The sequence below is a fragment of the Eurosta solidaginis genome, chromosome 1, assembly GCF_040869045.1.
Source record: "Eurosta solidaginis isolate ZX-2024a chromosome 1, ASM4086904v1, whole genome shotgun sequence".
Taxonomy (NCBI): domain Eukaryota; kingdom Metazoa; phylum Arthropoda; class Insecta; order Diptera; family Tephritidae; genus Eurosta; species Eurosta solidaginis.
Genome location: NC_090319.1, coordinates 303,928,580 through 303,952,076, shown reverse-complemented (window position 1 = coordinate 303,952,076; position 23,497 = coordinate 303,928,580). Strand labels below are relative to the sequence as shown.

The 23,497-nt window shown below is 35.5% G+C and overlaps 1 protein-coding gene across 10 annotated transcripts in view; it reads right to left on the bottom strand.

Moving 5' to 3' along the window:
- LOC137237551 (uncharacterized) overlaps window positions 1–23,497 on the bottom strand; it is a 1,245,508-nt gene that overhangs the window by 86,975 nt on the left and 1,135,036 nt on the right. For all 10 annotated transcript variants that reach the window (XM_067761305.1, XM_067761304.1, XM_067761308.1 and 7 more), the window contains one exon: window positions 3,667–3,896. In XM_067761305.1, the coding sequence (XP_067617406.1) occupies window positions 3,667–3,896 (230 nt within the window). The remainder of the gene's footprint in view (window positions 1–3,666; window positions 3,897–23,497) is intronic.

The window sequence follows — 23,497 nt, the reverse complement described above, 5'->3', positions numbered from 1 at the left end:
GGAAAATAAATGAAGAAACTCGAATAATTTATTTACTTAATATCGATAAGTTTATATCTAGTCATAAGTCTGAGTCTGCGTAATAGAAAATAAACATTCATAATAATAGTAAAGATGATGTAATCAAATAAAGGAATCACAAATTTTATTAACTTGTCACAAAACGCAGCTTGAATTGTTATTTTACGTATCAAAGCTAAATCTGTAAGTGTGTGATAATTGCCTATTTGGCCATGAGAAATAGGCAATAACAAAGAACATTTGAGAAAGTTTTAGTTAAGCAACAATAAAAATCCACATACCCTATGACTATAAAATGAACATTATAGGCAGTCAATTGCCTTAATTTGGCCTTTCCATCTAGAACAATGTCACAGATATGAAAATTTATATTTGTACGTTTACTGAATAGTTTATGCAAAATTATGTATGCTAAGGCTTACGTGTTAATGTGGGCTGATTTGCTGTCATGACAATGAGTTAAGGAAGTACAGGATGTTCATAAAACTCTAAACAAAAAACGTTATTGCGCAAACTTGAGAATTTATAGTACGACTAGGTTGAGTAAGGTTGAACTGGCCGGTCAATAAAGACCTTACATAGACTACACGTGTCCATAGTGTATGGGTAGCTTAATTGACAACCAAACGGAAAACCCCCAATATGCTACCAGAACTTATGTTATAGATTAATTCCATCGTATTGGCTAATACTAGAAGTTTTCTAAGATTTCTGCCTCGAGATATGGCCACTTTGCCGTCCCCAGGAGCTTGAGCTTTAGCCTTGCGAACACAGGATAGGAAAAGGAACGTTTCTTCCAGCAAATCGCACTCCGTCTGCTATTACTGACGACGCCTATCTTATAAGCATGTCACTTTAGATGGCGGTGTGTAGTAAGTATGCCCATCGTGAGACTGAAGTCTTGCGTCTTCGGAGATATGAGCAACTTTGTGAGTCTTACGTTGTAGGATTGCACATAATTTTAGAAAATCCCCGGCTTTCCTGCTTGATGGATTATATTAAACTTCTGCCTCCTTTTTAATTATCCCAAATGGATGGAGACGTCTACCGTCGATTCGTCGCGCGCGGCACCCTTATTCGCCATTTCATCGACCTTTACGTTATTTTGTATCATCTTATGACCGGCAAACCAGATGTATGGCCTGGTTTGAACGAAGCATCCCCGCCTGTATCCGTTTGATTTCTCCCATACAAACTCTGACATCTATCGAACTCTGACTCTATCAAGTGCGGCAATCTCCTTCGACAACTTATCGACATTTTCGTTACTTCCTATCCCCTTACGGCCGGGAACTGAGTACAGATGTTTGGTCTGACTTAAGCGAAGACTCTCTAATGCTTCTTCATATTCTAGGTGACTTCTTGATGAAGTGTTGTCTGAAATTAGTGCCATAAGAAAGATAGAGGTTTCTTTCAATATATATAAACGCGACTTCAGCTTAAGCACGCTTTCTTCAGAATTGTTGCTGCTTCCTTAATGGCTATGTTTTCCACCTACAGGATAATGCAGTGGTCTGTCAGCCTGAACGATATACGAATTTTCGGATCGACACAGTAAACATCAGATTTGATCTGTTAATTTGGAACAATCGCATGTGTTCTATCGTGGCCCAAGATATCCTTCGAAGCTGAGATACGAGACCATATAGTCTTTTCGCCCTATATAAGATGGCTCTATACCAGGGACGGAAAATAATAATTTTTTTTTCGGAGTCGAAAAAGTCCGGTTCAAAAAATTGTCCTAGGTGAAAATGTTTCAGTTCTAAGGTATCCCTATAGCAATATCATATCGAATCATGCATCCTTTTTATTTTTCGAAATTTTTCCATAAAAGTCCACATATAAAAGTAAAATCTCAATTTTTATTTTTTGAGTCCGTTAGAACTAGTTAAACTCGGACTTTTATTTTTAAGGCCAAAATAAAAGTCTGGCTTGATAACAAAGAAACAGAATTTTTGTTTTAATTCGGATAAGCCGTTTCTTTGTTATCAAGCCGTACTTTATTTTGGCGTAAAAAATAAGAGTCCGGTAGACTGTATAATAATCTCCTATTAAAAATTTACTTAATCCAATCTAAAAAATTTTCTTAATGAAGTATAAAACCAATATGTCTGTAGCTCAAAACTGGTGCGCTTTTAGTGCATCCAGAACCACTACAATTTCGCCCTCTATAACTTTTGCCTGCTCTAAATAAGCGAATTTACCATAGCGATGTCGCATGTGGTGGAAATTGTGCGCATTACATTGCCTGTTGAATAGTTCTGAACTAGATACTTATTTCCACTTTCGAATTAGTTGGTTTTTGGCACTATTTTGAAAGTTCCGAACTGGTATAAAAATGCACAATTACTTTTGTTGGTATCGGACAAAAATTCTAAATATTGTTTTTAGTACGATTTTATCCCAATTGTCGATACCGTGTAGGGAAAATCGCAAGTTCAAAATTGATGCGCTTCTAGTGCATTCGGAACCACTACTTGTTCGCCATATATCCCTTTTGCAATCTTTTAAACTGGCGATGTCCTAGGCATTTCTACTTTAGAACTAGTTGTTTATTGACACTTTTTCGCTAATTCCGAACTGTTGAGAAAGGGAAAAAGGCATACTTTCAGTCGAAGCAGTTTTTTGTTGATGGCCTATTTGTCAAATATATTGAAGCGAATTTTAAGAAATCTAACTTATTTGAAACCTCCTGCTAACGTTCGTATCACCGAACTGCCGAATAAATAACTCCAATATTCAGTATTGAAAAATGATCTTTATTAGACCACTTTGGGAGTGGTACAATTATACTTCACTTCGCAACTGATAGCGTGTTTAAGTCAAACTGACTACTGACTTCTCAGCTTGCGCTGCTTTTATACTATCGGTTTTCTCGTTCACCCATTTCCCCTAAGGTTTAGTCGTATCGCGAAAATCTGTTCGAGAACAGTTGTATCTCATACTTGGTTACCAGCTGTATACATGTATATTTGTAGTTCACTTTACTTACTTTACTTTTCTTATAGCCATATGCGTGGGTATGTGTGAGTAACTACTTCGGCAGATGACTACATGTGTGCGTGTGAGATATCTCTTCGTTGCCAAGTACATAAGTGTCTCTGCTTGTTGTGTTTTGTTGTTGCGCTTATTTACTAACAGCATAGTGATGTCAACATTCGCCACAATATTTTAAATGTGAAATAAAAAATCCAAATAATCGATTTTATAAGTGGAGAAAATCTAGTTACTCACGAACTAGTACTTATTTGGCACTTTAGGTCTAATTCCGAACCAGAAATTTGAATGAATAGTTAGTGAGTACCCTTCAGGATAGTTCCGAACCAACAGACTTTTTGGTGTGAAAGGTGTAGGGAAAAAAGCATATACAAGAATCGAAGCTTCTCAAAGTTTGTAGTAGATTTTTTTGTAGCTATACTATATATGTATATTAAAAATGAAATTAAAAAACCCACACTGTCGATTTGAACTAAAGAAAATGGCGAAAGTATAGAACTAGTATTTATTTGGTACGTTAGATCTAGTTTTCAACCAGAAAATCGTGTCTCTTGTTACTGACTTCCCTATAGGGCATTGGTGTTGCCAGTAGTCGTGCTTAATATGTGCACTCGGTGTAATGTCTACTTATTTCTCCGACCTACTTACCTATCTTTATATTGACTTATTGGTGGCGAATTGAAGACGGCAATATTTGGCTTCCCACTCAGTTGTAATGTTTTTCGTGCTTTACCAAGTTGATTCTCAGCCACGCACGAATAATTACCAAAATCCTGAGGATGAACTTTACGTATAATTAATGTGTGACGTGAGCCACGATTTTCCATTATGTGACGTTCGGTGGTGTCCAACTGCATGGTGTCCTTAAACCAAATAACCTGTAGATTTTAAAGTAATGAAGAAGCCCAAAAGCGTAGTTGACGCCAATGAAAGCGAAGTAAGTTTGGCATGTGGCAAGTTAAGGCGTCGAGGCAGGAAGGGAAGTGTGAAAAGAGTTGCAGGATATTTTTAATAAAAACATAATTGAAAGTAAAAATTTAATAAAGCGAATATTGAGCAAGAAGGAATGAAGATAAAAAAGAAAGTTGTATGTGAGAAATTTAAATAAAATTAATTAATTGAAAAGGGGATATATAAGAAACAAAAAAATTTTAAATTACAGGTATATAAAAAAAGTGGGTGTACGTGTTTGTATAAAGGCAACAATGTCGCAGTAACACAAAAGGTGTAAAGTAAATAAACGCATGCGAAGTGATAATAAACATGCGAAACAGGTATTCAAAAGAAACAAATACGTGGCACGTCGTTACATGATATCGTTAATATACAAGTATATATTTCACATATATGTGTATGTGTGAGTGTGTGTTTAATTTCATTGTACACCGGAAGAGGGAGTAATCAAATTATGACAATTTCTCCAAATACAGCGCATAGCGCAAAAGTGAAGAGGAAGTTAAAGATAAACAAAAGTGATATTAGTCATGAGCCCAAGCAGACACAAAGTCGGATTAAGGGGAATCGCCAACAAACCACAAATAGAGTTGTGAACGGATATCATGTCATGAGCGTCCGATTTCAACAGCGTCAACGTACAAACAACCACATGAAGAGCGCAAAAAAGAAGGTGAGCAGTTATCAGTAAACAATTGTATATAAGTAAGTTTAGAAGGTAGTGCAGAAAGCGTTGGTAAGCATGTAACAAATAGGAGATGCAGCACACACAACAACACACATCACATAGACATGTCAACGAAAATTTCACCACGCAGAGTCACAGCAGTGAAAAGGAAAGCCGGAAGGAAGTGAGCATACACAGACACACACACATAAATAATCAGTGGAAAAGATGAATATGCGGATATGTGAAGCATACATAGATTGTGCACGGACAGGTGAACACACGCAATCATTTAAGGAGTCACACACACACATGCGCGAAGTAGTGTTGGCAGTTGTGGCAGGATTATGAAAACAGCAGGTGTGGCGCACAAAAACAAAATATATATATATATTTATAGGAGAAATAATTGGGTAACGAACGGAAGCAGATGGCGACAACAAACGATGCAGATAAGCGGCGAAGAAAAAAAGAATAACATAAAAAATTAAGTAAACAGGAAAAATGATAAGCAAATGATAAAAAATGTAAACAAATAAAAAAAAGCAGTAAGGTCAATTTTGTATAAAAAAAAAAAATTAAATTTAGCACGAAAAAGAAGGAAAAACATACGTTCAGGGATATAAAAAAAAAATTTAAGCGAAAGCGCAAATATATGGGTCACATACAAAAAAAGATAAAGTAGAGCATATGTCATTATATACATACATACATGAATAAAAATATTATTTAAGAGAAATTTCGGAATATAAAAAAAGAGACAAAATAAATTTAAAAAATATATAATTTAAAGCAAATATTTGTATATCAAAAAATGTTGTAGACATTTTTTTAGTTACAAAAATATTAATTGTTTTAAATAAAAATTTATTAAAAACGAGAGAGACAAATTATTAAAAAAAGTACCGGAATATAAAATTTTATAAAAATATGTATACAAAATATGAGATTTAGTTAAAATTGTTTAAAAATTAGTTTGGAATGAAAATTTTTAACACAGCAAAAACAAAAGTTTGTTCATAAAAAAAACAAATAGTTTTTTTTGTTTTTGAATATCGATAAAAAATGTGCAATTTTTTAAAATCAAAAAAGGAATTATTAAAAAAAGAAAATTTTATAAAAATATGTATGATATAAATATATGAAAATTAAAAATATGTAATTATGAGGATTTATTGAAACGAATTTAAACGCCAAATAAAAAATTAACACATTTTTTTTTTATTAATTATTTTATATTTTATATTAATTAATTGTTTTTGAAATGTTTAAGTATTAATAGTTTAAAAAAATATTTGAAAATTTGAAAATAGAAAAAAATTTAAATTTATATTAAAATTTATATATTTTGGAAACAATAAAAAAATATTATAAAAAATAAATTTTTTTAAATTATGAAATTAATGAATTAATTATAAAGATACATGAAAAAAATGAAAATATTATATAAAATACCAAAATTTTTTAAAAATTTATGACAATATATATAAGCACATGAAGAAATGAATTTGATATAATAATTTATTAAAAATAAAACGGAAATAAACGTAAAAGTTTATTAGAAAAAATATTTTAAAAAAATCAGCAAATAATCAGAATTACGAATATGGAAGAAAAGCATTACAAAAAATATGATTAGTTTAATATAAAAATAATAAAAAGTTTTCATAAAATGAAAAAATATTGTAGGAAAAAATTATAGAAAAAATTGTAAAAAAAGTCTCAAATTTTAGGAGCGAGTTTAATTTAAATTAAAAATAAAAAAATTTAAAGAAAGAGAAAAAATGCGAAATATGAGTTGCAGAAAGATTAAAAAAAAGCGTAGTAAAAATTAATTAAACAAATAAAAAAAATAGAAATAATGAAATAGAAATTGTCGATTGTGTAAAATTTAATGAAAACCAAAATGTAAAAAATAAAAAACAAATAGAAAAAAGGAAATAAAATAATTTAAAAAAAGTATATGTGTAAAGAAAAATAAAAAAAATAAAAATAAAAAATTGTGAAAACAAAACAATATTTAAATGAAAAAGGTGAATTGTTTAAAATTTTAATAAGATATCAAAGAACAAATCAGGCCAGGGCAAAAAAATAACACAAAAATTAAAAAAAAGAATATGTTTAAAAAAATAATATTTGAAAATTTATTAAAAGGTCAAAAAAAAAAAAATAAATAAATAAATAAAAAAGTCAAATGTTTAAAATTTTTGAAAATATGGCAAAATATTTAAAAACAGAAAAAAATATGTATTGAAATGGATAAAAATAATTAAATGCAAATTTATGGAAACAAAAAAAATATATATAAACAGAAAATGAGTATTGTTTAAAATTAAATTGAAATATAAAAAAATTCAAAACATATCCAGACAGGGCAAAATAATAAGGTAAAAAATTTAAAAAATAAAAAATATATATTTTTAAAAATTATAAAAAAAAAATTATGCAAACAAAATAGTTTTAAATAAAGTTCAATGTAGAAAATAAAGTTCAATGCAAAAAATAAAGATTTTTCAATCGGCAACAAAAAAAAAAATGTGAAAAAAATTTGTATGCAAGAAAAAAAGAAAATATGCCACGTTTAAGCGACACAAAATATGAGCCACAAAGTATGCCAAGAAGTAAAGTATGCGCGTAAGTGAGTGAATACGTGAGCGTATTTTAGTGTACCAAAAGAGTGTAAAGATAGTCCCAGTAGCGTGTCGGTGGCAATCAGACATGTGCAAGATAGCCAAGGAAGCGGCGAGTGTGCGTGCGTGTATGCAAATGGAGCCCAAGGGGTTAAATTCCATTAATGTTGTGTGACGAAATAAAGCAGGTAAGTGCGCACATATTTTTAGTTTTTTTGGTTTAGTTTCATGCACGTGAAAACATTATAGCGCGCGCATATTTTGCGAATTTTTTCATTATTTTTCAAAAATTTGGGAAGCATTTTTGTTTTTAATAATTTTATTTTACAATTTTTTTTTTTTCATTATTGACATTGTTATGACATTCATATCATTTGCGAAGCCGCATGTGTATGTATGAACAATAATGACAACAACAATAGCAACATGCACGTCAAGTTAGTAAAATGCGCGGCATAAGCAGATGTGCCACAATTCAGGAGAGAATAGCATTCGCAGAATATGTCGCATTTTTTGGATGGGAGCGAAACAAGGTGGGCCAAAAATGCAAAAAAAAAAAAACAAGTAGCAATAAAAAAAATTGAAGAAAAACAATAGTATCACAAAAATTACAACGCAAAGCCGTAGAAACGTAGATAAACACGTTTTTATCCCATATTTGTTTAGTCAGTCGTTGAATTCATCACAACAATTTAGCGTGTTTTTGTTTGTTTTTCCATATGTGTGAGTAAACGCATTTGTGCATATTCCGTTAGGTGAAAGCATTTCAATCGTTGTGTACACATAGGCGTATGTTTGGTTTTTTTTTTTTTTTAGTAATAAAATTTCAAGTTTTGCAACGTGGATTTTGTTAAAATTATTTTATACACAAAACGAAAATTTGTTTGCATTGATGTCGAGTTTTTTGTATGATAGCGTTGTTGTGTTATACCGTTTTTGCGTGATCGTTATTTGGCCGCAGACACACATAACATTTGACATTTTGATAAACGGTGATGGCGTCATAAAAATGCGCGAATCGCAAGAGTGTTTTTTGCAATTTTTTTTTGTTTATATTTATTTACATATGGATATTAGTTATAGGCATCATCAGCACCAGCATCAGTTGCAGTCAGTTTGATGGATTTATAAACCAGAGTTGTCGTGAAAATAGAAAACAAATAGAAAGATATGTTCTCAAGTTAGTATAAAATAAAAGAGGCATATATACATATGTTAATATTTTGAGATTAAATCATCATGACATATTTTTAAATACTGAAACAATTATTTTGCTAAATTATCAGTTAGATTTTTTTTTTATGAAAAACAAGCACATATTTATTTCGTCATCAGCTCTCACTTTGAAATAGCGAGCAAAATCAAAACGTTTTTTATAAAGCACTTTTTAGAAGCTTCAATAATTTATTTCCAATATGAATATGAAAAGCGTAGACTTTCATTTTTTTACTACAAAAGTACATAAACGTATCATCGGATCATGACGCAACAACCAGATGGTGAAGTTCATGATTCAATTACCAGAGGTTTGTTGTGGTTGTTGTTATTGTTGTAGCGATAAGGACACTCCCCGAAGGCCTTGGGGAGTGTAATCGATGTCGATGGTCCTTTGTCGGATGCAGATCCGGCACGTTCCGGTAACAAGCACATAATGGTACTAGCCCGACTATCTCGGGAATGATTTGGTATGACCACATGAAACCTTCAAGGGAATACCGCCCTCCCACCCCTTGATCTATCAAGAGTTCAGGGTCGCCAGAGCCGCGGTTGCTAATGAAACAGGATTCGCTACAGGTAGGTGAGGTTGAAAATTGGGTTGGAGAAGCTATATATTGCGCTGGCAACCCTTGAATTAATTTGGTATTTTAGTCGCCTCTTTCGACAGGCATACCTATGGCAGGCATATTCTAAGCCCCCTAACCCGCTGGGTTTTTTATCTTATAGTGGCAGAGCTTCGATAATCCCTAATTTAAAAATGAGGATGGGTTGCTTTTACTAAGTATGGAAAACGGGGAATAATTCAATCTCCTTCAGCGAAAATAGTAGTAGAAAACTACCTTTATTATTATTTAGTAGTATATAAATAGTGATACTAATTTTATAAACGCCAGTAGGGGAAATATTCAGTTTTTAATAAATATTTTGAGAAATGTTAAAAAGTTATATTGCTTTGCTAATTCCTTCAGAGTTTGTTTGAAGAATGCTGAACTTCAGAATTTTATTCAAAAATACTCTATCTCAAAATTTGTTTCAAAAACTCCCTAAATCAGCATAAATTCAATATATTCTGACATAAGATAGGGCATTTATGAAAAACATTCTGAGATAAGGCATTCTTCAACCTATTTCTGACATAGGGCGCTTTTGAGACAAATCTTGAAATGTGGAGTTTTTGAAAAATATTTTGAGGTATGGCGATTTCGAGCCGGCGACACTTCACTCAGCAGTCGCAATGAGCTCATGTAAAAATAAAATAAAAATAAGAATGGCTGGTTGTTTCGAAACTTTATATTTCGGCCACTTATGTGCTGTCTTGCTATATGTAACCGACATTACCTATTTTATAAAATAAAAAATAAGTCACGAGGTCCGAGTGTTCCAAAAAGTATGTAAATATTCCAAATATATTAAAAACGATTCCACGAATACGTTTGTAAATAGAGACGAAGGTACCGAACATACGCAATACACAACTTAACACAGTCAATGAGTAAAATATTTCATTATAATATTTATAATATTTCTAATGCTATTTTTAAATGAATCGATTTTCTTGCAAAGTTTTTGAAGTTTAGCCATGAATTAAAATTTTGTAGGTTTAGTTTTCATACAAATTACATGTGTTCAGCCCGACAAATAGATCCAGGTTTATTCAATGAATTTACTATAGAATCGAAAAGAGTAGCACTAGATAATTATGCAGTTCACCCCGTATCGGCAGGGATGGAAAATAGCTATTATTATTTTTTTTCGGAGTCGAAAAGTCCTGGTCAAAAAATTGTCCTAGGTGAAAATGTTTGAGTTCCCAAGTATCCCTATAGCAATATCATGTCGAATCATACATCCTTTTTATTTTTCGAACTTTTTCGATAAAAGTCCACATATAAAAGTAAAATCTGTATTTTTATTTTTTGAGTCCGATAGAACTAGTTACACTCGGAAATAAAAGCTAAATCAATACTTTTATCTTTTAAGGCCGAAATAAGCCGTGTATTTGTTATCAAGCGGGACTTTTATTTCGGCCTTAAAAATAAAAGTCTTGATTTAACTTTTATTTCGGGACTTTTATTTTTAAAAGTCCGAGTGTAACTAGATCTATCGGACTCAAAAAATAAAAATCCGAAAATAATTTTTATCTTGATCAAAATATATTTAAAGTCCAAAATTAATAGTTTTGCAGGGACTTATATTATAAAAGGAATAACAGTTTCAGCCCCTGCGTATCGGGCAAATGTAAAGTGTTTTCCTCATATTTCTACTACTAAAATTTTTCAGGAAAAGAGGCCTGCGGTCTATATTTCCTTTTGTGGTAGGGTTTATTTTTTTTTTCTGACTGCAAATGGAGAATTTTCCCATTATCCCTAACTAAGGAATATGGAAACAGACTTTTGACGTCAATGAGATAATTGATAACCAGGAACAATGTCATGAAACCGCGGAATACTATCTGGGAGGCTTGTAATACGGAAGTTAGTGTACGGCGGTAGACCAAGACAAAACATTTATTTATGAAAACGATGCGTTAAGCGACCCCAGCGGGTTAGGTGGTGAGAATATACCCACGGTAAGTATGCCTGTCGAAAGAGGCGACTAAAATACCAAATATGTAGATTCAAGGGGTTGTGTAGCACAACCTTTTCAAGGGATTCCCAGCGCAATATTTAGCTTCTACAACCCAATTGTCAACTGCACCTATACGTGCCGAATCCAGTTTCACTAAAGGCGGGGCTCTGGCGACCCTGAACTCCGCATGTGGTCATACCAAATCGTTCCCGAGATGGTCGGGCTTAGTCCCGGAACGCACCGGATCTGGATCCGGCAAAAGAACATCAACATCGATAACACTCCCCAAGGCCCTTGGGGAGTGTCGTTATCGCTACTACAACAACAAGCGTTAAGAGGTAGGTTCATTGAGCAGAAAATGGTGGGTAGCGTAAAAATATAAACCGGCAGAAGTTTTACAGCAACGATACTTCATTAACTCACAGCTTATAGAAAATCGTTGATGGCAAAAAAAAAAATATGTGGCCTATAGCTCTGGCTGACCCAAACATGAAATAGCCATATTATAAAACCACATGCTTCCGCCTTTCCCTATCATTTACCCTGTCTCTCCACTGGCTAAACCTTTCTTCCTCTCTTATTTCCTTTCCACTCTGAATTTTCTAGTTTACCTTAATCGGGTCATTCAATTTCCCTACACTTTTTATTCTTGCGTAAATCTTCCTGTTTTTCCTCTCACTCTTCCTGCTCTTGCTCTTATCCAAGTCTATCACTACCACTATTACTCTTAATCGTATCCTTTTATTTTTCTCCCTCTTATCGTAAACCTCTTTTTACTAAATTTTCTCAAAGCATTTCCCTTATTACTTACTTTTGCTCACACTCTCCCTCTTCCTCTTGATACCTTTACTTTTCGCATTTCCTTCCAACTTCCTTTACAATTTCTTCCTATTTCCTCTGCTTTCTAATCTCGTTTCTGTCATGTTCCCGTTTTCAATCAATTGAGTTTGACTCTCCTCCGCACACTACATTTCTAAAGCACTGAAAAAGAGCAAAATAGTACCAAAAATTTTGGGTTTCTATTATTTTAAAATTCATGACTTGACATAGATTATGAGGGCCATCAAATTTTTGTTTTTGTACTACTGAGATCACCTGCCTGGTTTTCTTGCGTCATATTACCTGATTAAACTCCTTTGGGCTAAAATTTTTAATTTAAATATAAATATTAAAGCATTGGAGACTTTTAGAAAAAGGTAAGATAAGCAAAACTCATAAAAATTCTTTCTTTTAACAATAATTTGTAATTAAAAAAAAATATGATTCGTATGGAATTTGAAGACATTTTCAAAATAATTTATTGAAAGTCTTACATGCAATGACTACTATTTCAAAACATATATGCAGGCTTGGGGAATTTGAAAAAAAAAACCCTTGAACATTTTTTAAAAATTTCGGTAAGATCTAGAATTGGGACCCAAAAACTGTAAAAACTTCTATTTTTGACCATTTCTTTGACATTTTTACCAAAACATAAATTTTTCCGAAAGTTTTGTGTGCTTACATATGCTTGTCTCACCGGAATCAGAAATCTTGGTAAATTTGACTCCGTGGCACCATTTTTGAGACACATCATTACAAGATGTCAGCATATAGAAATCGATCAAATGAATGAAGAATCAACAAAAAAGACATATGTGGTACGTATATATGTAAGTACATGGCGTATACGTAACTTTTTTTTCTAGGAACACTTCATACAAAATCGAGGTTCCATTTTTGATATTCTAAATTAACACACAAAAAGCACAAGGAAAGCTAGACGTCGAAAAGCTACAATCACAACAGACTGCCAATGATTTCGCAACTCGACACTCACACCTGCTCCCTGAGAGCACAACTCAGCCCGAAGGATAACAATAGCAGTGGGAGGATATTTCCAAAACACTTCGTACTGCCGCCGGGGAAAAAATTGGTTACCGGCAGCCACGAAAAAACAACTGGCACGATGAAGAATGCCGCGTTGCAACCGAAAGAAAAGACGCTGCCTACAGGGCTACGTTAAAAGTGAGTGCAACAAGAGGAGTGTGTGAACGCTATCGTACGTTGAAAAGGGAAGCGGGACGAAGCAGAAAGGCGTGAGTGCGAGGAGCTTCACCTGCTAGCAACAAAGAATAACGACCGAAAATTTTACCTAAAAATACGGCGACAGACGGAAGGTTTTAAGACCGGGGCAAACTCCTGTAGGAAGGAAAACGGCGACCTTGTAACTGATGGCCAGAGAGTGCTTAGATTATGGAGGGAACAATTCTCTGCCCTCCTAAATGGAGGCGGCGATTCACTGCGCAGAGATGACGAACCCGATCCCGCAATCGATGATGATGGAATATATGTCCCCCCGCCCGATTATGACGAAGTTAGAATAGCAATAACCGGATTGAAAAACAACAAGGCCGGGGGCGCTGATGGAATGCCTGCGGAGCTATTCAAGTACGGCGGCGAGGAGTTGGTAAGGCGCATGCAGCAGCTTCTTCGCAAAATGTGGGAGGAAGAGTGCATACCCGACGATTAGAATCGACACACATTACCTCTTCGTCGATCTTAAAGCCACCTTCGGCAACACGAAAATGAGCTGCCTATATGCTGCTATGTCTGAATTTGGTTTCCCCGCAAAACCTATACGGCTGTGCAAAATTACGTTGAGCAACACCATCAGCTCAGTCAGAATTGGGAAGGACCTCTCTGAGTCGTTCGAAACTAAACGAGGTTTCAGACAGGGTGACCTCCCATCGTGTAAATTCCTTAATTTGATGCTGGAGAAAATTATACTAGCTGCAGAACTTAACCGCACTGGAAAAATATTCTATAAAAGCGTGCAATTACTGCCATATGCTGATGACATCGATATCATCGGCTTAACACCCGCGCTGTTAGCTGTGCTTACTACAAACTGGAAAAAGAAGCGGTAAAGATGGGTTTGCTGGTGAATGAGGACAAAACGAAGTACCTGCGGTAATCGAGCAAAGAGTCAGGGCATATGCGCTTTGGCAACCACGCTACTGTTGGCAGCCATAATTTCGAAATAGCAAAAAAACTTCGTTAAATTGGGAACCAGCATCAACACTAGCAACAACATCAGCACTGAAATTCAGCGAAGAATCAATATTGCCAATAAATGCTACTTTGGACTAGGTAGGCAATTGAAAATTAAAGTCCTCTCTCGGCGAAATAAATCATACTCTACAAGTCACTTATCGTACCCGTCATGCTATATGGGGCAGAATCATGGACCATGACAACAGCAGATGAAGCGGCTTTGTGAGTGTTCGAATGAAAATTTCTTCGGAAGATTTATAGACCTATACGCGTTGGCGATGGAGAGTACCGAAGAAGATTTAATGATGAGCTGTACGAGCTATACGCAGACATCCACATATTCCAGCGAATAAAAATGCAGCGGCTGCGCTGGCTGTGCAATGTCATGCGAATGAGAGATGATGCTCCGGCCAAGAAAGTGTTTCTATCGGAACCCGCCTATGGAAGCAGAGGTAGAGGGTGGCCCCCACTCTGTTTGAAGGACCAGGCGGAAAACGATTTAAACTCCCTTGGTGTGACCAATTGGCGCCTGTTGGCAGAGCGAAGGAGCGACTGGCGCGCCTTGTTGGACGGCAATAATCGTTTAGACGGTTAAGCGCCAATTAAGTAATTAAGTAAATAAATTAACCAACTATGCGAATAGTTAAATTCGAAAAATTAAAAAACGAACAATTGAATAATCAATTAATAAAATTATTTGAAATTTTTTTACAACCCTAGCATGTTGTTGCGCCACTAGCCTGTTGAGGACCTCAAATACAGAGAAATGCAGAAAGTTTTGTTGCCCCTTTCTTCCTAACGTCACATTCTTTTGCAATAGATTTAAAAATATATACATATAGCTAAAGGGATGTAGACGTTTCACCTTCTATGTCCTTATTTATTAAGAACGTTCATTAACACATGGACTGTCATCACACTCACCCCAACTGAAGCAGTAATCAATTATAAAAATCATCAAATGGAACAAGTACCAAAAAAGGAGCCTACTAACAAAGTTTGTTAAAGGGCAAAATTAGAGGCTTGAAGCAAAAATCACTTAGATATTACTTGGCAATTTATTTTCTTTGTCAAGTCTGCATTCCTCCTACTCTCTCCCAACTGTTTTATGAATTACATACATACAGTTTTGTAGACATGCAACGCAATAAACATACTTAGCAATTAACACGCATACAAATTAAGCATGAACTTGGGAAGATACTATATAACTCTATTACAAAAGTGTATGTGTGTATTTGCTCTTTCCAAAAATCATCAATTTTTGTTGAGTTCTAATCAATCTTTTACACTTGCTTAATTTTTCATATTTCTTGCGAATTATCCCACACCGAATAACCAAACTTGTCAGTTCATTTGGCAGAAAGTTGGAAAGAGGTGCGCTGTAAAAATAAGAAATGAGTTAAGGATAAGCTGCTATTGTATAGAAATACTTTTTATCGCTCTTCAACAATGACGCAGCAACAATTCCAACTCGGCATAATCCGCTCATCAGTGTCAACAACGGTAATAGTAATGTCTTTTTCTACAAAATGAAATGATAGATAACAATTGTCAAATGTCAACCAATGACTTGCAGCTGTACTATTCGTATGAGCTCATAGAAAACCTTGCATTGAGAGGCACTGAAGGGAAAATGTTGGAGGGATGTTCATTTAGTACTTGAAGAGGATATGGTATTACGTGAAACGTACTTTTTGTTAAAAAATTATCGTAAGTATAGATTTAGATGCTAAGCAGCCATTATACTCGCAATAATGTTTGTACACTCGGAAGGTCTTCGGTAAGTGCAGGATGGGTGCGTATTCCAATAATTTGTTATCTTCGAACTAGTTTTAATTAAACAACTTGCTCTCAGTGGTTTCGTCCTCGAAAACCCAGAGAATGGTGAAATTGATATGCTTTATGAGTGCCAGAGCGACTCCACACCTTCATAAGCATTAGCAGAGAATGTGAAAGGAATAAACGAAAGGAAATAAAAGGAAAAGAAAGCAATGAAAGGAAAGTACAGGAATGGAAAGGAAAGTAACGGATAGGAAAGGAAAATAAAGATAAGGAAAAGAAAGGAAAGGAAGGGTAATGAAAGGAAAGGAAAGGAAAGGAAAGGAAATGAAAGGAAAGGAAATGAAAGGAAAGGAAAGGAAAAGAAAGGAAAGGAATGGAAAGAAAAAGAAAGGAAAGGAAAGGAAAGGAATGGAAAGAAATCTGCGGATAACAGCAATATGCATGAAGAGTAACAATCGCTGTCGGTAAATAATCGGAATATTATCGACGGCGGAAGTGTTAGACACGAGATAGAAACCTCAGCGGGTTAGGGGGCTTAGAATATACCCGCAGTAGGTATGCCTGTCGTAAGAGGCGACTAAAATACCAAACTGATTCAAGGAGTTGTATAGCGCAACCCTCTCAAGGGGTTGGCAGCGACATATATAGCTTCTCTAACCCAATTGTCAATATCACCTACCCGTGGCGAATCCTGTTTCATTAACAGCCGAGGCTTCGGCGACCCTGAACTCCTGATGGATCTAGGGGGTAGCAGGGCGGTATGGCCTACAAGGTTTCATGTGGTCATACGAAATTGTTCCCGAGATGGTCGAGCTAGTACTTTATAGTGCTTGTTGCCGGAACGTAACGGATCTGCATCCGGTAATGAACCATCAACATCGATAACATTCCCCAAGGCTTTCGGGGAGTATCCTTAGCGCTACAACAATAAAAACAACAACAACAATAGGCGGAGATGCGTTATTGAAGGATTATAAATTTGCTATCGGTAGCAGAAGTTGTCGATGGTTAACTGGTTTATTTAAAATTTATCGAATTTTATAGAAAAAATAAATATATAAATTTTTAGATTTTTTTGCTTTGCGCTATCGATACGCTATCGAAAAATATATATTTTTTATTATCGAAATTATAGCGGTAAAAATATCGAAAATTTATCGATTTGTGATCAAAAAAATATCGATTTACTATCGAAAAATTATCGGTCCTTGCCAAATGAATCTAACATAGTAACACAATGATCCCGAAATAATTGCTTACATAATCTCGAATTTATTTCAAAATGACACCGAAATGGTGCCTTGATGGCTCAGTGTCTTCTTCTAAGTAGACCATTGAAAAGTAAGGTCGAATACCTTCCTTGGGGCCTTTAGTTGGCGTTAGTTATCCCGAAACGGGGATAACTGACGTAAGTTGTTACGAAACAACTAAAGTCGCTTAGGCAATTAAGAACCAATTAAACATGAATGATGATTTAAACCTGACAGATAGCACCATCGTTACTTTCCCAATAGAGGTTGGTACAAATTCAGGAATCTTGTACCTCTACGTAAAGAAAACATACCCAATTTCGCTATGGCTGATAGCTGATTCGGACCACCTGGTCACGACACCCAAATTACCTTGTAAAACGTTTCTCAGTGTATTTAGAAACTTACTCCTGATAAGAATTTCTAGGTCATCGGGATAAGCAGGGCGTGCCATCTCTCAATTGACTTTCTGAGCTATGGCTAACCCAAACCTCGCCGCTATGGTTCTGCCGCTCAACAATTTGCTGATAAATTCTACCAGAGTCGATTCGACTCTCAATAAATAAATGAATATCTAGCGATTCGAAGTATTTTTATGTTTAAACATTTGCAAGAAAATCATTTACCCAAGAAGCTGAACTCCTAAGCTTGGATATGAGGAAATAATCTCCCACTTCAACTAAAAACGTGGCGCCCTGCATATATTGGTAAGCATTTATGTGTGAGTTCTTAAGCTTCCGCGGGTATTGCTGATTCAAGTTTAAATGAAGTACGTGCCCAATAGAAAGTTAAATGGGACCAGCAGTGTCGTATGTCTTATGTTTGTATGTATGCGTGTGCGCATGTGGGAAATTCTGCACAATCCATGCGATTCTTTTTAAAATATCTCATTCCCAAAACATGAACGATGTAAAGCAGGAAGAGAGTAACTTCTAAACTATATTCCCAAGCACTAAGCTGCTTTCTACCAATATTTTGTTGCGACTGCTGTTGCCTGTAATATTTTCAATGTGTTTTTTTTTCTTCTTGTTTTTGTTAATTTTCCTCATTTATATCGCACTTCAGACGTGCCGTTCCACTAGTTCACTTAACGCTACTCAACACCTTACTTCCAATTTGTTGTCACAACTTTAGATGAGAATGTTTATTTTGTTGTTGAAACATGTTTTACAATATTTTCATTTTTCTTGCCATCATGTGCTAACTTTACGTTCTATACACATATCGGTCGTATATGCTATGTTGTTGTTGTAGGTATGCATTTATGCGCATACTGAAAAGTTTATATCTACGTATGTTGATATGCTCTCAAATTTGTCTGCTTCAACGCCCAACCATAATTCTTTCCCTAAGGCATTATTTTTTTTTCATTTTCTTACCAATTTTCTTGGGTTATTCCATGCCGAAATATCCTATGGATGACTTTTGCATCACTGAATTCACTGAAGCTTTACCATCAATTGATATACCCTTCATAAAGTAATACCCAGCGTAAAACAGGGCACATCGGTGTTGTTTGATGAATTTGTTTTTATGAACAGAAATCAAATGAGATATATAGGTTTTGTGAAAATAAGAGAGCGTGAGTAAGAATTTTCCACACTTTCATTCAGAGAAATTTTTGTTCATTGTGAGTGTCCTCAGGGAGTGACGAGTGCTGGCACATTCTTCCAACCAGATTACTTTATAGTGGCCTTTAACGGACCACTTGATTTTTCTGATGAAGCTAAGTAGAAGCTAAATGTCCCATTTCGCAACCTCTGCCAATCTGTCGAAAAGCCGTGTGCCCAGAAATCTGAATAGTCTTGTTCGAAATCCTGAACAATGGCACATGAAGTGCTTAATAGTCTCCTCTTTCTTCTCATCGTGACAGATTCTGCAGAGAGAGTTTTTGGTTATTCGCCACCATTGGAGCATTGAAGCAACCACACTATGACCTGTGATGATACCTGTAAATATTCTCACTACAGATTTGTTAAGTTTGAAGAGAACCTCGCTGCTTTTCTATCCAAATATGGCCATAAGAACTTTCCAAACTCGTGTTGGCCGTTCGGAACTGTCCTCCTCGCTTTTATTTATTTTCGAAACTTTCTTGGCCATATCATCTGAAAATTTATTCTCTTCAAAACCGTTGTTGCCTAGGACCCAGCAAACAGAGGACCCAACAAAATCAGATATTAGGGTGCCTTATGGACGTCAGTGAGGGATGGTGTCGAGTCTTTATCACACTGGATTGCAATACCTTTAAGGTGGTCTGGCTGTCGACAAAGATCGTTACATTGTTGTCTCTAGCTGTATAATCTGGGATCAGTCTAGCTGCGTTCTATATGGCATAGAACTCCGGATGGAAGACGCTGCATGAGCCAGAGAGTCGATACGATAGATTCCCTTGAATATGCTTAGTTTAAGTTCCAGCTTCAGTTCCCTTTACCACTTTTGAGACGTATGAGTAGATTTTTATGCCTCTACCACTGTCTAGGCCTTCCTCCCATTCCTCCCTAGAATGTTTTCTAATGCACTGAACCTGCAAGTCAAAGCCCCCATTGATGTCATCGGTGTCGGACGTTGGGTCAGTTGTGATTCGTTTAATCATCCCCTTCTCATGTCATCTTATGTCGTCGTTTTCCCGTATCCGATTATAGAGACATCAATTAAATACGTTTTGCCCTTCCTGAGGTGCGCTGTTCACTACGCCTTTGCACCACCCCGACCCTATGGTCATTGCTCCTCTTGTCTAGCGTCTTCCAGCACCCTATTTCAAAACAATCGGAATCAGATTTAGACTGAGCCATCCGTTCGTTCGTTGACAGGACAACTTATTGAAATTTGAGATATCTTCAAGAAATTCAGTCGTTTATTTATTTCGACTCAAAACAGATTGGTATTGAAAATTCAGGAAATCGAACGATAACCACGTCCAGGTACATAACAAAATTATACTTATATTTCACCTAAGTAGTTAATTCTGGTGAAGCAAAGTACGAGATTAAAAAAAATTATAAAAATGTATGCATATTTTGAAAAACGGCTGAAATTGGGTTTAATTGGGCTCTTCGTCTATCTCTTTACCCACCCAATAGCACGACCATTTGGGCAAAAATTAAGATATCTGCACAAAGGCTAAGCGAGGTTACCTAAACTCAAAATTAAATGAAATTCGTCGAAACAAAAAACCACATCCCTTTTTAAATATCGAAAACTTCGAAAAATGGAAAATTGTGGCAACGCAAAAAAAAATTGTTGAAACTTGGCGGACGATTTAATTCAGTTGCGCAAAATTCAAAAATACATTGCTTATTATGAGAGTAGCTTTTTTATAGCCGCGTATGAAATACGATATTTGATAAGAAAAACCTCATATGAAGCTTAAATCAGAAACAATGTAAACTAATTTAAAGAACTTTTTTTAATTTTAAATTCGATAAAAGTTTTCGAAAATTTCAAACTTTTTTTTGGAGTTCTCTGAATTTTTTTGGGTTGCAGTCTTGCAAAATTTCATTTATTTGGTATTAATCACGTACGGTACGTTCCGGTAACAAGCACCATTAAGGCACCAGCCCGACCGTCTCGGGAACGATTTAGTATGACCACATGAAACCTTCAAGGCCATCCTGCCTCGTTCGAGGTCGCCAGAGCGTCGGCTGTTAAAGTAACAGGAATCGCTACGGGTAGGTGAGGTTGACAATTTGGGTTGGAGAAGCTATATTTTGCGCTGGCAACACCTTGAAAGGATTACGCTACACAACTCTTTGAATCAATTTGGCATTATAGTCGCCTTATACGACAGGTATAGCTACCGCGGGTATATTCAAAGCCCCCCCCCCCTTACCTGCTGGGGATTTACCCCTCTCATCAGGCCCCATTATGTACATTCATGCGAAAGTTATTGCATAAGTACACCCATATATTTCATATCAACTTTTGACCTTCTTCACCCGTTCTTTCCTTGTTTATTTTCCAAATTTTTTTTTGTTTTGCAGATTAGTGCTGATTGGCACTTTTTGCTTTACTGCTCGCCAATAGTAATTTTCCTGCTCTTATCGTGTTTTGGTATTTTCTCTATTTTCCTTTTTCTTTTCTATTTTCTTCAATATGACTGCGGTTAAGTTGACTTTCGACAAAGTCACTACCAAGTTGTAATGACTCAAGCAAAATGTACCAATACAAAGACGAAACCTATACATATACCGTCATAATTATCATTATCGTTATCATTAATTGTAGCTTAACTGTCCTCTTTGTATAAAAGTTCGCCTGATTTCTTTGTTAACGGCCAAATAGCATCAGTTTCTTGGTTTTCAGTGGATATTTATTTCTTTCGATGCTATGAAAAACAGATACCTGCTTCTTAAGCGAGCGCTTTGAATTCATATCCGGCAAAGGATTCTCTCACTTACCAAAATCGAATAGTATTAAAATATAACAGCTTAAGAAAACCATTTTTGAAATACGTGGCGAAAACAATCAAACGCTTGAATATTTGGAAAAAAAATTGTGTTGAATCCTGGAGCCATAAGAAGATATTTTTCCAAATGCTCTGGTAGGAAATTTGGCAGAAATATATATCGGAGTAACAATATCATATCAATAACAAAACAATTGTATAAAGAAATATGAGCAAGTCTCGCTAATTAAAAACAGTTCAAAAATATTTAAAAAAAAAGTGAAGTTGCAAATTTATCTAAGTAGTTTTTTAAAAACTTATTTTCCGACTATCAAAAAATTATAACAGCATGTTAAGATATATGAGGATTATATTTCAGAGAGTTTTTTATCGATACCGGATTCAGGTTTTGGAGATATCAGCGAAGACATAGAACCGTTTAACGTTCAATTAATTTTGTGTATTTAAAAGTGATCACTAAAATTAAAGCAGCGGCTGCGTTGGTAAGCGTTTCACTATCGTAGTGGTGGAGATTTAGTAGTTGGTTAACGAGCAACGAGGCAAGATATGTGCACGCATATTTTTTAGCTATCAACGCAAATAAACAACTGTCGCCTGCAATGTTTCTACCACGCTTGTGCAACGACTAAAAAGCGACAGATATGAATAATATAAGTGAAGTGAGAGCTAACAGTTATTTTATCGAAACAATTTCGTATATATGTGTTGTTTCCAGGTACATGAAATTAGTAATATAAATTTACTTTCAAAATATAATTTTTCTATATGTGAACAGCTTTCCTCACGATATGGGGGAATACAGAAAGGAAAGAAAAACAGGAAAGAGAAAGGGAAAGAGAAAATAAAACATGAGATACCAAAAGCGAAATTGCCTTAGCCGAAACTGGAACGATATACGAACCGAAGGCATGTTATCGATTAATTTTATCGTTATCGAAGAACACTTAGGCAAGTTACTTTAGGCCCGTTGTGATACCATGAAAGGACACCATTACTTTCCATCACGAACCATTTTGAGGACTGGCTATTTTCAAGAAAGGGCGATATCAGTTGAAGCTGCCTTGTGCCACTTAGTGCCGGGCAATTGCAAATGAGGTGAACCACAATTTCCTCCTCTTAATCTTAAGCCTATCTCTATGAGTGTGCCCAATTAGTACTCCTACAAGTGTGGAAGTTTAATCCCTACTTAAAGTGTAAACGTGACGCGATCTTTAAGAATCTCCTATTCGCCAGTTTTCATTCGATGTCCGACACCCAGAAGTTTGTAGCCATCCTTCGGCTTAAGGTGGATATGCTCGGTTCGCATTAGCTTGAATGTGGCAAAGATCATAAGCACTTTGGTCATGAAGAACCTGCCTGGTCGTATCCGGTCTGGCGAGTTCGTCTGTAATGCATTTTTTCTCAATATTCCTGTGCGCGGAAACAAATGCGAGGTATTCACGCTTCTTTCGGGTCATATTACGAAGATATCAGCGAGAGTTTAGTGTTAGTTAAAAATTACATGAGTAAAGTAAATTACATGAAAAAAGATTTCGTTGCCGATATAATTTGTCCCTATCCTAACTGCGGCTTCCATGATATCTGATGCTTCTGCCTGGAAGACATTACAGTGATCGTCTAGTCTGCAGGATAATTGGACGGAAAGATGCCTTGAATAGGGTCCACTTTCAACTATGCCGTTTAGCTTAGAATCATCGATGTATATGGAAATGCTGCATTTTGGTTGTTCAACAACTCCTGGTAACCCTACGAACTCATTGAGGCGATTTAATCGCCACTACTTCGCGCGGGTATTTCTCTGCGCCCCCTTTGCTATAGAGGTCCAATCCGGTCGATTCCGACAAATGTCAAATCCCCCATCAAAAAATGCCTGCTTACCAAATTTCATCAAGATATCTTAAAAATTGAGGGACTAGTTTGCGTTCAAACGAACGGACAGACGGACGGACGGACATGGCTAAATCAACTC